The sequence below is a fragment of the Mixophyes fleayi genome, chromosome 8 (genome assembly GCF_038048845.1).
Source record: "Mixophyes fleayi isolate aMixFle1 chromosome 8, aMixFle1.hap1, whole genome shotgun sequence".
Taxonomy (NCBI): Eukaryota; Metazoa; Chordata; class Amphibia; order Anura; family Limnodynastidae; genus Mixophyes; species Mixophyes fleayi.
In genome coordinates, this window is record NC_134409.1 from 100420919 (window position 1) to 100437399 (window position 16481).

The 16481-nt window shown below is 43.6% G+C and overlaps 1 protein-coding gene across 3 annotated transcripts in view; it reads right to left on the minus strand.

Moving 5' to 3' along the window:
- The window catches only part of SGSM3 (small G protein signaling modulator 3), a 54146-nt gene that overhangs the window by 15543 nt on the left and 22122 nt on the right, over positions 1-16481 (minus strand). For all 3 annotated transcript variants that reach the window (XM_075182999.1, XM_075183000.1, XM_075183001.1), the window contains exons 10-18: positions 15579-15806; positions 15229-15283; positions 8810-8937; positions 6512-6667; positions 6364-6418; positions 5934-5983; positions 5355-5507; positions 720-790; positions 520-568 (exon numbers count right to left, since the gene is read on the minus strand). In XM_075182999.1, coding sequence (XP_075039100.1) covers positions 520-568; positions 720-790; positions 5355-5507; positions 5934-5983; positions 6364-6418; positions 6512-6667; positions 8810-8937; positions 15229-15283; positions 15579-15806 — 945 coding nt within the window. The remainder of the gene's footprint in view (positions 1-519; positions 569-719; positions 791-5354; positions 5508-5933; positions 5984-6363; positions 6419-6511; positions 6668-8809; positions 8938-15228; positions 15284-15578; positions 15807-16481) is intronic.

A 16481-nucleotide genomic window follows, 5' to 3' on the forward strand; every position in this document is an offset into this window, starting at 1 on the left:
CACAGGTCTCCTTACGGTGCTTACTCAAAGACCTTATTGTGATTAACAGTGAACTCTGGATTCACCACTGAGCTTTATATATCACTCACTCTCAGCGACACAGTATACAACAATCAGGTAGCCAGGAAATTATACCTGACCACTTCACAAGAACCAGAGGCCGTCACTGACAGCCAGGGGCAGGCTGGGCTGGGGGGCATCGGTCCGATAACTGGCTATTTCGGGCTGGGTCACCTGCACTTTTTTCCCTTTAAAATGTTCCTAATAGATTGCTGAGGCGAGTCTGGAATTTCCTCTAATAGTAGGGCAGCACTCTGGCGCCGGGCCAGAACACAAACACACTGGTGCCCCATGCTGCCACTTCATCTGCTGGCCATCACCCCAAAGGGAAACACATGGGAGAAAGGCATTGTTAACATTGTTAGGAGTTTGATAAAAGCTCACCTCTTGTCCTCCTCTCGATACAACCAAATATTTTGTATTGGGTGAAATGATCTTGTAACTATAAAATATACATACCCGATATAGTAGCTCCTCTGGAGTTAACACTTTGCCATCCTCATCTAACCTGTAAGAGAAGGTATAAACATTCCAGCATTTACAGAGAGCAGAAGACACAGAGCTTTACTAATCATTGAGTGAGGCCATTCAGAAGGAAAATGAATTTGCTTCTATAAAATGTTATACATAACTTAGTAGAGTTGTTGTGACCACATTACCTGTAGGTCTTGCACAGAACAAGGCGTGAATACACTGAGTCAAAGTCTCTCTCCACTTCCCGACTGGCAGCCTTAGGGAACATAATCACAATGCATAAACAAAAACAATTAAATTATGATCCTCCATTTGTTGTTTCTTCTCATACATAATGGAGTGCACGGTCTCCCTTTTTCAAGGCTGCCGAAAGAGCTGTATTGTATTATAGATCTTTCATAGGAGAGAATAAATACGGTACATTTAATAAAGAACTCTTATTATCATAATGTATTGGGGGATAATCTTAAAGCAGCAATCCGATGAATAAACAAGGTGTTTTCTTTTCTTTTGTTTTTTAACATAAATCACTATGACAAAGTATAAGAAACTTGGTATTTACCATTTTCCTTGGTTTGTTTCTTCAGGCTGCTATTAATGATTAATTCTGAACTGTTTCCACAGTGTCATGTGACTGGCATAGCAACCAGTCACATGGTATATGCTGTAGATGGTTTGGAATGCCCTCTGAGTTCTGTCTGCACTGATCCTTCCCCTCACTTCTCCCCCCTCTGCTGAGAGTCGGTGTGTGTGTGTTTGCTATTTAAAGTAACAAAAAAACCTTCTGTGTGGCATTGCCGCTTAAAAAAAAAAAGTGGATTTAAAACTGTACTTCTTTGTTCTCCATATTCTATAAAGTTATGCCAACATTTATTCTGCTACTTCTTTCTTCCTGTCTCATGTCTGCCCACTCTTCATCCTCCTCGATGTCCCTGTTATGTGTTATGCTGAATTGTTTTTATATGCCATGCATTTTGTACTGTTAACTTCATCCATGCATTTATCATTCTGCTTATCTGTACCCTTTGTTCTTTTCTGTATGTATGTAATTTTGTAGCATATTCTAACTTCCTATGTACTGCACAGTGGAAGCCTTGTGGAACCTTATAAATAAAATATAATAAAACATCTTTAAGGTAGTATTTGTTTTATTCATTTAATCCTAAATAAAGATGTTTTATTAGAATATGCATTAAAAAAATGAAATGAATAGCTGTCCCATAAGACACTTTTAAAGAGCATTTTCAGATTCCTTCACTTTTATATAAAGTGCCCTGAAGATAAAAAGATGTACCCTGTTCCTAAAAATGTTTAAGTGCTTGTATAAATGAATGCATACTGTAGATCTGAGTGTTCAGTGAAATAAATGTCATCCTATAATAATTAGGGTGCCATGTGACCCGGTTTTACAATAGTCACAGCACATATTTGGAACTTTGAATTTTTGATCTTATCAGAATTCAGACCCAGTGTGCACCAAGACTAAACAATTCTAAACTAGAATCCTTTGTTTATTTGCAATTTGCTCCCAAAACAAAACAAGAGATGCCATCATGGATTGAGAAAACTTCATGTCATATGATTGCTGCAGTGTTACACTTTAAAACGGTCAACTGTAGACATTAGAGAAGAGAAGACTTATAATGCATTCTGCTGCTCGTATCCATATTAATTAAAGTAGGGTCTCCATTGTAAGAAACAGCTTACACATACATAGGAAAAATGCTGGTGAGCATGGGGATTCATAGAGCTTTTTGTAGAGGGATCTCAGCCTTGTACCATAATCCCTCAGCCACAGTGTTAGCAAATGGCTTTGTATCCACACCTTTTCCTATCTATAATGGCACCTGCCAAGGTTGTACCCTATCGCCCCTACGCTTTGCGTTAATTATAGAATCCCTAGCAGCCCCTATTCGGCTGAACAAAGATATTTCAGGGATCACAACAGGCTCACGAGAACACAAAATTGCTCTCTACGTGGACGACGTTCTACTGACAGTTACTAATCCCCACATTATCTTGCTCAATCGTCTTTGAGAAATCCAAACATATAGTAAACTTTCCAATTATAAGATAAACAAGTCTGAAGTTTTGGATCTAAATGGGCCACTCTCTGTTATTCAGACACTGAAAGCATTATGACTTGCGGTGGCAGTCCCAGAAACTCAAATACGTGGGGATATACCTTATGATAAGTTACTCCCAAGTATATTCGGCCAACTTCCCTCGCATTATAGACTGCATAAAAATGGATCTAACTCACTGGACCAAGCTTATCAACTCCTGGCTTGGACGCATAGCAACCATTACGATGATTGTTCTCCCTAGATTACTGTATGTCCGACAGATACTCCCCCATACACATTCCCGCTCATGTCCTGAATACCTTACAACAGACTCTTACTAAATTTATCTGGGCTGGCCGTAGTCCACATACAAATCCTTCAAAAACATCAGACAACTGGGGGCCTGGGTGCTCCTAATTTACAAAAATATTATCAGGCCACATATCTTTCTCAATGTGTTTTATGGCACTCGCTGCCACACCAGAGAGTTTGGACACACATCAAATCTGGCCTCTTGCATTTCTACTCTCCACATTCCCTGGTATGGATGCCTCCCAGCCAAGGACCTAAGGCGGTCAACCTCATCCCCACTGTTAAATTCTCACTATCTATATGGGATCAAGTCACGTGGACACATCAATTGCACTCTGACTACTCCTTACTAGCCCCTCTTTGGAACACTGTTACATTCCCTCTGTGGAAGGAACACCAACTCATTCATACTTAGACGCGCCATAATCTCCTATTAGTTTGGGACCTTGCCCCTATGTGCTTCTTCCTCACTTTTACAGCTCTCAGTACATCGTTAGCCCACCCTCATCGACTATTTTACCAAAACCTTTAGAATCTGCACTATTTTAACTCTCTGAAACTCCCGCTGTCTTCTGAACAGTGTTCACCAATGGAGGTTCTCTGCCACAGTTCCCCTCCCTTGAAAGGTCTCATCTCCACTGTTTATGGATCCTAAGGACTAGTCTAAAATTAACCTCAACCTAGCTAAAACCTCGATATCTGTTCGTCTCTGACCTTTGCTGGTGAGCCTGGGGTCAACGTGGCAACCTGCTGCACATAAAACGGTCCTGCCCGAAAACACATTTTTACTGGCAGAGAGTTCACTCTCTCACTGAATCTATAAATGTCCATATGCCTGACTCTGCACTATACATGCTGTTACCCAGACCCATTCCTGATACCCAGCGCCCCATACAGAAACTATTCCAAAACATTTTGAATGCAGCAAACTTTTTTATTGCAGCCCACTGGAAAAATGTTACTCCATCCTATATGTCCACTCCCATACGAAGCATATGGTCCACGTATCGAATGTTGAGTATCACAGCCACCTTACATAATACACCTTCTGCCTTTCAAACTGTGTAGACTCCGTGGACAACTTCTATGATGCAGACCCTCCACTGACCAATCTCATAGGACTACTATATCACCTTTTACTTTAATTCCTTAGATTCCCTAACCCTCTGCTGCAACATGTCTCATATTTCCCTATTTGCGACTAGCTTACATTTCTACATGGATTTTTCTTTCCCCACTGTTTGTTTCCCCATATTCCGACATAGGAATACACTTTGTTTATGCACATACTTGTAATATATTTTGCTGATTTTTCCATCTGTACTCATATGTTGATTATTTCCTTGCATGTTATTCCTTTGCATATAAAACTCAATAAAACAATGCTAAAAAAAAAAAAAAAGGCACACCAAAAAAAAACCAACATCTTCCATGATGCTTTTCTTCCCTCTGCACAGATTACCAGTTTTCTAAATGTAATCAATATACCCTCTACCCCTCTTGACATAGGTACATAAAGCGCTGATCTGAATACATCATAGTGATAACAATTCACTATTTAAAAACAAACCCGATGTGTGTATCCTGCTTGTATAATATATGTGGCAACTCGCCAAGACCCTCCAGTTACCATCCGACCCATTCCTACAAGGGGGATGGTTAGAGGTACAGTAAATTCTGCATGTGGCATATCAGCTAGTCTCTAACAGGAAGGAACTACTGACAGGATCTGCTCTGACTTGTTGGTCCTCCGAAAGGATATTGTGTAACAATGGAACTGACTGGTAATGAAATACTGATAAGCTGGTATTAGCTATCTGCAAGTATTTCTAAGGCAGGAGGTACATCTGTATTAGCAAGTATCCCTCAAGGGACATTGGAAGATGTATGTCTACGACATTATTTGATGCCGACTACTAAGGCACCATAATAGCAATGGTAAGACCTACAATTCACATTTATTTATTACAGGAAAAAAAAGCAATATCAAAGTCTTTACTGCTAACAATCTGTGCAACCAATAGGAAACAATAAGGTGGTCATTCTCTTTAATTCCAATCTATTACAGTTTTGTACGCAGTGGCGGATCCAGGGGGAAACGATCGCCCCCACTAGCAGGGGCTTGCTGCCGACAGCTGCACACTGTGCAGGTCCGCTCGGCAGTGACAGAGTACTGCCCGGCTGCTCTGATTGTGTTTTAAACACAATCAGAGCAGCGCTCTGACTGTGTTTTAAACACAATCAGAGCAGCGGGGTAGCACACTGTCACTGCCGAGCGGACCTGCACATAGTGTGCAGCCGCCGGCAGCCTTAGAAGTTAGAAAGGGGGTGGGGCCTAAATCCCCCCCCCCCCCCCCAACCCCCCACCCCCTAAAGTCGCCCCGGGTAAAGCAATTGTCTAGATCTGCCCCTGATTGTACGAACAGCATGAGTAATTCTTACCTCCTCAATGAAGAGCCAAGGATGGCATGGTCCTCCTAACAGAGATGGCTTCTTCAGCCCATGCTCAAATATAGCTTTAATACTGGGGCATAATGTTCCTCGAACCAAGTCTGTAATACCCTCCGTCACAGTGTCATCCCCAGCAACCGAATACTGTGTTACAATAAAGTGACAACATTGAGTAGTGGTCCTCAGATATGAATACCTGACTATAAACTTAATTTATATTAATATGTGTAATTACAAATTTGTATTTGATGGAGAACACAGAAGAAAGTGGCATATGCATTAACATAAATATCATATGAGTTAGTCGGTGCAGTCAGGTAAGTGGGATTATATGTATGCCTTTTACTATGCATACTTACAAACATAAATTGTTTAGACAACATGGGCTGATTGGTCTTTATCGGACTTCAAACAATTTATGATTGTGAGAGCAACAGGAGTCTACTGCACATAGTGGGAGACAAGTGTCAGCAGACAATGATCTACAGTATAGAATGCATACAATGTATTAAAAAGAAGTTAGGTCATTGGACACAATGCACAGCAGCTATGAAGTCTTCCCATTCTTACCTCTTTACTTCTTTCATCAAGAATCTCCACAAACTTTGCCGGAAACCAGCCTGAGAAACGTTAAAAGAGTTAAAAAAAATTACAAACTATCATTGACATATCAAATATTGATAATATAATAGAGAGAATGTGCACTCCTCACATCTGAAGCAGGAAGTGTGTTTATTGACCACTCTTTTCTTTAATGTTTAGATTGTCTAATAACAATTATGGAGCTAATATAGCAAGTATTCATGGCTCTTCAAACCAGCATTTTTATATGTCTTGTATGATAGATGTCTGGATCACTGTGTTCTCCCCCGAGTATACAAGAACAATGCAGTTTTTCGTAAGGTCAGAGTAACTTATGCAATACAGTATGTTAAGAGGGGATAACAATTTAAACAGTAAGCAGATAATTATTCCCTCTCTGTAAAACCAATTTACTTACCTCTGAGTCCATTCAGTTCTCCAACCCAACAGTGCTCATCCTTCTGAGAAATTATCTAAAAATATAAACGGGTTAATCACTCAATCTAGCCTATATGGGTTACAATAACTTCTCTACTTGTTATCATCCATCTCTCAGTTGGTTATACCGTGATGATGTCATTCTTGCGAAAGCCAAGCTCATCGTCATCGTGGCGCTCAAAGTCTAGAAGAGCCTTTGCTCTGCGGCGTCTGCTTCGTGAACATGACACGTAATTCTCATGGTCTCTCTGATGGCTCTCCATGGTGTAATCAGGAGTCAGGTCCTGGGATAAGAATGGCTGATTAGAAAAAGCTGTGGTGTAACTTACAATCATTGTTACTTCCTAAACACAGGAATTGTCAAAAACATAACTAGATAACACACTTCACCAGTGCAGACCAAAAAATATTTTATCTGGGCTGACAAAAGCATAGAACCTTCTTTAAAATGTCACATTATCTTCATGATTATGGAAGATTGTTAAATTAAAAGTCCTATTTAAGGTTCCATTAAAAACTAATTTTCTCCCCCCCCTATACTTTTTAGAAACTGCTGTTTAGAATTGTGCCGCCCCCCTCCACCTGACATCCCATCCAGTGGTGGCCATCAAGCAGGACAGAGCTCAGTGCTAATGTCCCTCTTCTGGCTATCTACCATATGATGCATCTGCACAATGACATCTCCAATGTTTTGTTCCTGCCTCAGTATTCTGTGCTTTATGTGATAACAGAACAGTATGGTATGAGTCAGGGACAGCTGGCTAATTCCATGGAGGCTTCAATCTTCAAACCTGTGAAATGGTTGCTAAGCAGACAAGAGACATCATTGGTTGAGAAAAAAAAAGTATGGACACACAATTCTAGTAACAACAACAATCTGTAAGGAATAAGGAAGAGGGATACATTTTGTTTTTAATTGAGAATTATTTTTTTAAAGAAATTAAAATGTGTAAACATGTGCTTATACTGAAACTGTAACTGCCCAGAGTCTAAACCAGTCCCACCCCTTTGCTTAAGTAGACCATCCTGCCCAGTGCCAAACTTAAGTTTAATAGGTGTATTAGCACTCATATACCCTCAGCAATAAGGTATTACTCAAGTCCACTTATTCTCCCCCCGACTAGTCGTCTGAAGTGCACTCACCGATGTTGGGCTGGTATGATGTATGCACATTTAGATAATTGGCCAAACTAACTCTTGATTATACATACATATCATTCAGAAAGGCCACTTCCCCATCATTGGTTAGTGAGGTTAGGAGGGAATAAACAAATTCATACTTGGTTCCTCTCACTGCATTAAGCCTTAGGCAAAGAGGAGGTTGGTGCTAGTGAGAGGCAATGTTTGTGAGTGCAATTACAATCATATAAACAGTTATACTTCCACTGGGCTGCACATGGATGAATGAGAAGCGCACAGAGATGGAACCATGACAATGCCTCAAGGAGTCTGCAAAATGAGCAACAGAAGTGAGGATCTGCTAAAATTGTTGGATCGTAGGAATATGGGAGGGCAGGTAAGTTTATTATTATTTTACATATTTCACTTAATTACATCCATAGCTAAGTTTTTAATTTTGTATGAAATTATCCTTCAATGTTAACACGACAGATTTTCTTAAACAGGTGGCATTTGAGAAACCTTGCATCACACTAATACAGAAGAGAAGCCAAAAGTGTCAGAGCTTAATGACCGCCTTGCATACTCCTAGCTCACTATATACGTAATGAATATTTCACATTTTGGGCTTGGCTGCGATGAGCAAAAAGTAAAACTTTTTAACCCCTTGTGCATGGGCACAGAAGAAAACACCTTGATTAAATCTTATAAATACTAAAAGACAATTATAGCTCTAGGGATAACAACATGTATTCATTGAGTCTATCTATCCATTGCCACCGCATTTAAGAATGAACGGAAAAAAAAATTAAATTCTCTTTCTGGGTAAAAGGGGTAATTTTGTATTTACCATTAACTCCCCTTCTCATAAACTGTAGGAGGACACAGACGGCGGGGTTGTTTCACCCCTAGGAAACTGGAAAACAACTGGCTCCTCCTTTTCCCTATATCTCCTCCTCCAGTATATTTTGCAGTTCCCTGCATAGGAGGTGGGCACCATTCCTTCTGCCCTTAATTGTATTTTATTGCATTATTTTATTTCATATTATTTTATGTTTAATATAGGCGCAGCCTCAGCTGTTGCCTGGATAAAACCGCTTGCAGAAATTAAGAGTCACATTTGTTTGGTTTAAAAATGTGGTGCTTTGTGCATTTTACCTTGTTTTATGGTGATCTAGCTATTGGGACACTGCTCAGTAGGACATTACGCATAATATTTTAGTCTTTCTCCGAGGCAGTGAGTGGGGGTCGTGAGAGAGACTTATCTGTTGGTCTCATAGGCAAACCTGTATTGCAGCACGACTCACAATGTTGCAGTTTTTAGGTTCAGTGCACTGGAAATGTCGAGCGACTTGCAGGATGGCCTCCCGCAGATCTGCTACCAATGCGGTCTGCTTGATATTCTTGGCTTTTAGGGCCTCAAAGTCGTCATCACCTGTAGCAGAGAACATACAAGAGTTAGGCCGTGCAGGCTTGCCTGAAGGGATATCCACGCAATCTACTTCTAAAACCTGTCACTGCTTACTCAAAAATGTTCATTTTACCCACTCTCCCTTTCCTGGACAATTGAAAAGTGGGTGGGATGTAACTAGGTGGAGGATAAGAGGATTTATGTACTTACGTTAAATCCGTTTCTCTGATTCTGTCTGGGGGACACTGCTTACCATGGGTTGTGGAGGGGAGCTTGGGAGTTGGCACCTAACTAGTTAACTTTAGTACTGCTGACAAACCCCTCCCCTCTACAATCCCCCTGCCTCTTCCTGTCCAGTTAGTTTTAACAAGCCCAAGGATAAAAAGGGCAGTCACACAAGAGCACACAGAAGAATAACAGAAGGGAGGGATCGCAGTGTCCCCCAGATGGAATCAGAGAAACGGATTTAATGTAAGTACATAAATCCTCTTTTCTCTTTCATCCGGTCTGGGGGACACTGCTTACCATGGGGACGTTCTAAAGCAGCCCCCTAAGGGTGGGACTACTCCGAAAATCCCTCTCGTAAAGCACTACGAGCGAAATCTGCATCAGCTGATGCAAAAACATTAAACTGATAAAATTTTGTAAAGGTGTGGACAGAGGACCAGGTGGCTGCCCTGCAAAGCTGGTCTGCAGAAGCTCCATTTCTTGCTGCCCACAAAGCCCCTACCGATCTGGTGGAATGGGCTGTAAGTCTCTCCGGCACAGGACGGCTAGCCTTTATATAAGCATGCCTGATGGTAGACGTAATCCATCTAGCGATGGATTGTTTTGAGGCTGGCCAGCCTCTCTTATTAGCGTCATAAAGGACAAACAGAGTCAGTCCGTCTAATCTGGGAAGTTCTTTTAACATAAATGCGGAGAGCCCTAACCACATCTAACTTTTCCATCGATTGTTGATCCGCATGAGAAGTGGATGAGAAAACCGGAACTACTATTTCCTGGTTTAGATGAAAAGCCGACACTACCTTTGGAACAAAGGAAGGAAGGGTTCTTAACACCGCTCTGTCCTTGTGGAAAACCAAATAAGGTTCCCAACAGGAGAGGGCTCCTAATTCAGAAACTCTACGAGCAGAAGCAATAGCCAGAAGAAAGAGAACCTTCCAGGTCAACCACTTTAAATCTGCCCTGCTCAATGGCTCGAAGGGAGGCCCCTTGAGCATGTCCAGAACCAAGTTGAGATCCCATGGAGCCGTAGGAGGGACATAAGGAGGCTGTATATGCAGAACTCCCTGGAAAAAAGTCCTAATATCTGCCAAATCGGCTAATTTCATATGAAAAAATACTGAAAGAGCTGAAACCTGAACCTTTAGGGAGCCTAATCTAAGGCCTGCTTCTAGGCCATCCTGAAGGAAAGCTAACAAGCGAGGGAGACGAAAGGATGACGAGTCGCATGTCCTATTTTCGCACCAGCTAATGTAGGCCTTCCAAATCCGGTGATAGATGCGAGATGAAACTGGTTTCCTAGCTCGCATCATTGTTTGTATTACACTGGAAGAAAAACCTCTAGCCCTCCAAAGGCTGGCTTCAACAGCCATACCGTTAAATTGAGCCGAGGTAAATTCTGGTGATGGAATGGACCTTGAAGAAGAAGGTCGTCTCGATACGGAAGGCGGAATCCCGGACCTTCCGCCATAGATATTATTTCTGCGAACCACACACGCCGTGGCCAGAAGGGAGCTACTAGAATTACTGGCAGAGAGCCCTGCCGTACTCGTCTGAGGATGCGAAGAAGCATGGGGATCGGAAGAAACAGGTATCCCATCCTGAATTCCCATGACATCGTCATGACGTCCACTGCCAACGCTAAAGGATCTCTTACCCTTGCGCAGAACCTGTGAACCTTCCTGTTGTGTCTGGAGGCCATGAGGTCTATGTCTGGAAGACCCCACCTGTGGACCAGAGATTGGAAGACTTCCGGGTGTAGTGACCCCTCCCCCGGCATCATTTGGTTTCGACTTAGATAGTCCGCCTCCCAGTTTTCTATTCCTGGAATGAAAACTGCTGATATTGATGGCACATATAGTTCTGCCCAAACCAATATTTGGGCTGCGATATCCATTGCCGCTGCGCTCCTGGTTCCTCCTTGTCTGTTGACATATGCCACGGCCGTGGCATTGTCGGACTGGATTCTGACCGGGTGGCCCTGAAGAAGGGACTGTGCTCCCCGGAGGGCCAAAAGAATGTCCTTCAATTCCAATACATTTATTGGGAGAGCAGACTCCTGAACCGACCACCGTCCCTGGAGCCGGAGGTGCAGTATTACCGCCCCCCAACCTTTCAAGCTGGCATCTGTCGTGGCTATAATCCACGACCATGGTGCGAAAGATCTGCCCACATTCAAGTAAACCTGGCACAGCCACCACTGAAGAGATATTCTCGCCCTCTGAGATAGAGAGATCTTTTGAAGCTCCAGGTGTAGGTGTGATCCTGACCACTTCGACAATAGGTCCCACTGGAAACATCGGGAATGGGCTCGACCGAAGGGAATGGTCTCGAAGGAGGCCACCATCTTTCCGAGTAGCCTCATGCACAAGTGCATTGAGGGTTTGGGGGAAGACAGAACCTGAGTAGTTACCTTTTGAATAGAGGTGACCTTCTCTACTGGGAGAAATATCCAGGAACACCATGCGCTGACATGGAACCAACTGGGATTTCCTTGAATTTATCAGCCATCCGTGGCCCTTTAGGACCGCCTGGGTGAGGGATAGGTGATAGCCTAGGCAACTCTCTGTGGAAGCCTTGATGAGTAGGTCGTCCAAATAAGGAACGACCTGAACACCCTGCAGGTGAAGACATTCTGCCATTACCGACATAATCTTTGTGAAAACCCTTGGCGCTGTTGAGAGGCCAAAGGGGAGGGCCCGAAACTGATAGTGAACTGATCCCACCGAAAATCTGAGCAGGGACTGATGGTGGATCCAAATGGGAATGTGGAGATATGCGTCCTTTATATCTATGGACGCTATGAACTGATCTTTCGCTAGGCCGTTTATTACTGACCTTAGAGATTCCATCCGAAATTTGTCCACCCTTAAGTGAACATTGAGGCCCTTTAGGTTGAGGATGGGACGAAAGGAGCCGTCCAGCTTCGAGACTAGGAACAGGATGGAATAAAAACCTCTTCCCTTCTGGCAATCTGGAACCCTGCAGATGACCTTCTGAAACAGAAGAGAAGCTACACAATCCTGTATAGCCTGTCTTCTTAATGGATCTCAGGGAAGGGGAGTCTGGAAGTAACGGCGTGGAGCCGGGCCCAAAAGGTCTATCTTGTACCCTTCTGAAATAATCCCCCGAATCCAAGGGTCTTGGGAAGACGCTGCCTACTGTTCGTAAAACAGAGACAGACGTCCCCCCACTGGCACCCCCTGCAATACAGGGTGGTCGTCAGGACGCAGGCTTCTCCTGGGTCTTAGGAGCCTGGCGCTTAGATGCAAACGAGGACCTCCCCCTGGTAGAGGAGCCTCTGGAATAGGATTGCCTGCCTCTAAAGGACTGTCCCCTATGGGAAGAGGCCCCACGAAAGGGCTGACGAAAAGAGCTGCCCCTCGGGGCGCGGCTCCTGTTAGCATATACTGGCAAGGAAGTGCTTTTGCCCCCCGTTGCCTGAGAAATAAGGATATCTAATTCCGGGCCGAACAAACCTGATCCTGAAAAAGGAATAGTTTCAACAGACCTTTTTGATTCCGCATCACCTTCCCAGGATTTCAGCCAAAGCGTCCTCCTTGCTGAAATGGAGGCCGCCTGAATGGAAGAGGAAACCGCCGCTGAGTTCTGGGCCGCCTCATAAAGATACCCCGAAGCCTCCTTTAAATGCAAGGCTAGGGGAAGAAAAATCGGAGTCCTGTAAGGCCTCTGCCAGCTGGTCTGCCCATGCCTCCATGGCTCTAGCCACCCAGGCTGAGGCAAATGTGGGTCTGAAGGCAGAACCCGCAGCCGCAAATATGGATTTGAGCTGGGATTCAACCTTGCGGTCATTGGCGTCCGGAAGGGACGCTGAACCAGGGTTGGAAGTAAAGTATGTTTTGCCAAGCGAGCAATAGGGATATCCACCTTGGGAATACTCTCCCAGCGAACCACTTCTTCCTGTAAGGGATACAGGGAAGAGAACCTCTTGGGAATAGAAAATCTTTTATCAGGGTGTTTCCATGCCCCTTCAGCAATATCTCTAAGTTCTGCGGAAGGGGAAAACGGCTGGCCTTCCTCTTGGCCTTTTTAAAGAGACTTCTGTCTCTGGGAGTAATATCTTCCGGCTCTGGGAGATCCAACGCCTGTCTGACCGCTAAAACCAAATCGTTAACAAATTGGCCTTTAGAAATTTCTCCCTGCTCTGAGGAATGACCTTGGTCAGTATCCGAATAAATTTCCCCTTCTTCCTCAGACTCCTCCTCAGAGTCTGAGAGGACCAAGAGGGGATTAACAGATCTAGGTCTCTTTCTTTTAGCAGGCGGGGTGTTAGAGGAGTCAAGCAACTGGTTAAGTTTGTCCAAACCTCTTACAATAGCTGTAGACCATGCCGGATCGGTAGAAACCGGGGCTGGGTCAGTCTGTAATGATGAAGGTCCCGGCAAACTCAAAGCACTAGAACCTGAGGACGCCGGGAGGTCTGACTGCGTACTAGCATTACTAGCCACAGAAGTTGCCACAGTAGTCAGCAACTGGTTAGATTGAAACACCATCTGAGCTAAAGAGCTAACCGACTGTGTCAGGGAGGTAACCCAGGCCGGTTCCACCGACGGTGGGACTGAAACCTGCTGGGTCTGTGCAGTGGAAGCCTCTGCTTCGCATGCCGTGCAGAGCGCCAAGGGGTCCCTCTGAGCGCACGGTAATTTTACATTACATTTAGAACATGTGAAATATTTTGCCATAGGGCCCTTTCCCTTATCTGTCATATTTATAAAGGAAGGCACACCAAGCACACAGACTAAATAAAAATCTAGCTGAATATACAGATAGATAGCAGAGAGAGAGAAAGAGAGAGTAAAGTATGTAATGAACAGAGAAAATACCAAGTAATCAACTGATATATTTTTAAAAGTTGTACTTGAAAATTGTAAACACCATAAATATCTATGGCTAGTAGGAGGCTATAGTGTAAACCTGCTAGCCCAGTATTACAACATCAGATATGTGTGTAATTTAAGGTGATACTTAGCCCAAGGGCCACAAAGGGGAGAAGTCCGACAGCAGTCCTGTGCTTTCTCCTCAGCTCTGTTCCTCTTCCCGGGCTTCTGCTGGCACCAGAAAACTTGGGAAGGACCATCTCTCTCTCTGTAGGGAAGGGGGAACTCTATGTTTTAGCTCCCCCTCCTTCCGTTTTGCCGATATCAGCAACTATAATTTTCAAAAAAAAAAAACAGACTTGCTTCAAAACGTGGCAGAGTAGTGGAGACCTCAAGGACAGAGGTCTCCGCAGCGGAAGATATCCGACGCCCCCCTCCTATGTATATGGGGGGGAATCTTGGTATAGCCCCCTCTCCTTCAGCGCTGCTGCCGAAATCCAAGATGGCCGCCGGCGTTTACACTATCCGATAACCGGCGCTCTATGCCTGTAATGGCAGCGCCGGTTATTGGGGAGGCTGGAGGAGTGCAGCGGTCCTTGAGACCGCTTGTCACTCCTTTCAATCAGGCACCCTCTTCTTATACTTTTGGTCCCTGTCAGTGAGAGCCGCTGGCTCTCAGCTGACAGGGGAATGCCTGCGCTGCCAAACTGTGAGTGTGTTCTCTATAGTAGAACACACTCCAGCACTGCCACCTGTAAAAAAGTAAAAAATAAAAGAAAAAAAAAAAAGAAAATTTCTTAAATTTAACCCAAGTACTAAAAAATGCTGCCCAAACTCCAGGGCACCTAAAAAAAAACTGGACAGGAAGAGGCAGGGGGATTGTAGAGGGGAGGGGTTTGCCAGCAGTACTAAAGTTAACTAGTTAGGTGCCAACTCCCAAGCTGCCCTCCACAACCCATGGTAAGCAGTGTCCCCCAGACCGGATGAAAGAGAAAAGTTAGTATCAAGTACACATTGTAATATTTTAGGACTTTTAGGCTGCATTTTTTTGTTAATCATGTATTGGGAGTCAGGACAAAAGGGAAAAATTTGCACCTAAAAACTCCATTACAGAATTAAGAAAACCTGTAATATTCAAGAAGCCTTACATTACTGGATTGTCACACAGTATGAAGTGTTGTCAATGTAACAGGTCATATTCAATTTGGAGACACATGCAGGAATTGCTTCAGTTATATGAATCCAAGCCTACCAAAAAGAAGTGTTGTGATTCCAGACTTCCTGCGCTGACTCGGCCTTCTCATGATCTGCAAAGACAGAGAAGGGTAATAAAAAAAAACTAATTACAGTATCTATAGAGAAAGAGAGATATTTATTTCATACATATATACACAGACTGTGTGTGAAGTAATCCACTATCTAGCAAGGCCCTGTAAGGCCCGAAAGGATCTAGCTTGGTCCATACGTCAAACTGCTGGATCTCGTCCAATTAATTATCTATGTGGTTTGGACACAGATCCTGGCACACATGCCAAGAAACAGGATCAGCTCATGTACAGTAAATGTCTGTGAAGCATCAATTATTACTCACAAACTTCTCACCTTGGAAAGATTAGTGACAGCAGCGGTTGAGTTAAGCAGCTGGCCCTGGTCTGCAATGAGATAAGCCAGATGTTTGCGTCGCTGAGCCTCTATCATAACTTCCGTGAGGGTTCCCGCAATCATCATGGCTTCCCGCAGCAGCATGTCTGCATCCTCTATTTGGGACGGAATGTCCGACAGAGTGTTAAAGATGGAGGCAGAGTTTTCAGACTGGATGAGCTCCTCCTCCTGTGGGGAGGAAGATTGCCAAGACAAACTCTTTAGAAACACCATTTTTTTTCCTAAACAATTTCATAAAAATGGAATTTGTATTTACCAGAAAAATCTTTTTTTTTTCGAAATCCATAAATGGGGTCACAGAGATGAAAGCGATGAAGTTCTCATCCCTGGGATGGTGGACACTAAAAAAACCTGAAGAACCTCCTGCTATAACCCTCTTCAGCTCCAATCACCCCTCAGTTTTGTCCCCCAATATGCTTAAAAGAACAGGGGTTTTACAGTACGTACAACATACCTTTTTCCTAACACTCAGAACATGGGACACAGGAATGCAGTTTTCCTACTAGAGCCTACAGGACTCCCGTGACCAAGGCAGGCTCTGCTAAGTCAGGACATTTTCCCTATAAAATTTGGTGAAGGCGATTCGAGAGGCAGTTGCTAAATCTTCAATCTGCACTCAGATTAAAGAAAATTCTTATAAACTTTTATTTCGGTGGTATTTGGTCCCTTCCAGGCTGAAAACTATTTATCCATCTGCCTCAGTTCTCTGCTGGCATAATTGTGGTTATCAGGGTTCACTGTCCCACGTTTGGTGAAGCAGTCGCTAAATTATTTATTTCTGGCAAGAAGTGGCTGACCTTATTCATAAAATAACTAGTTTAAGGGCTCCGTTCCATCGGTCTT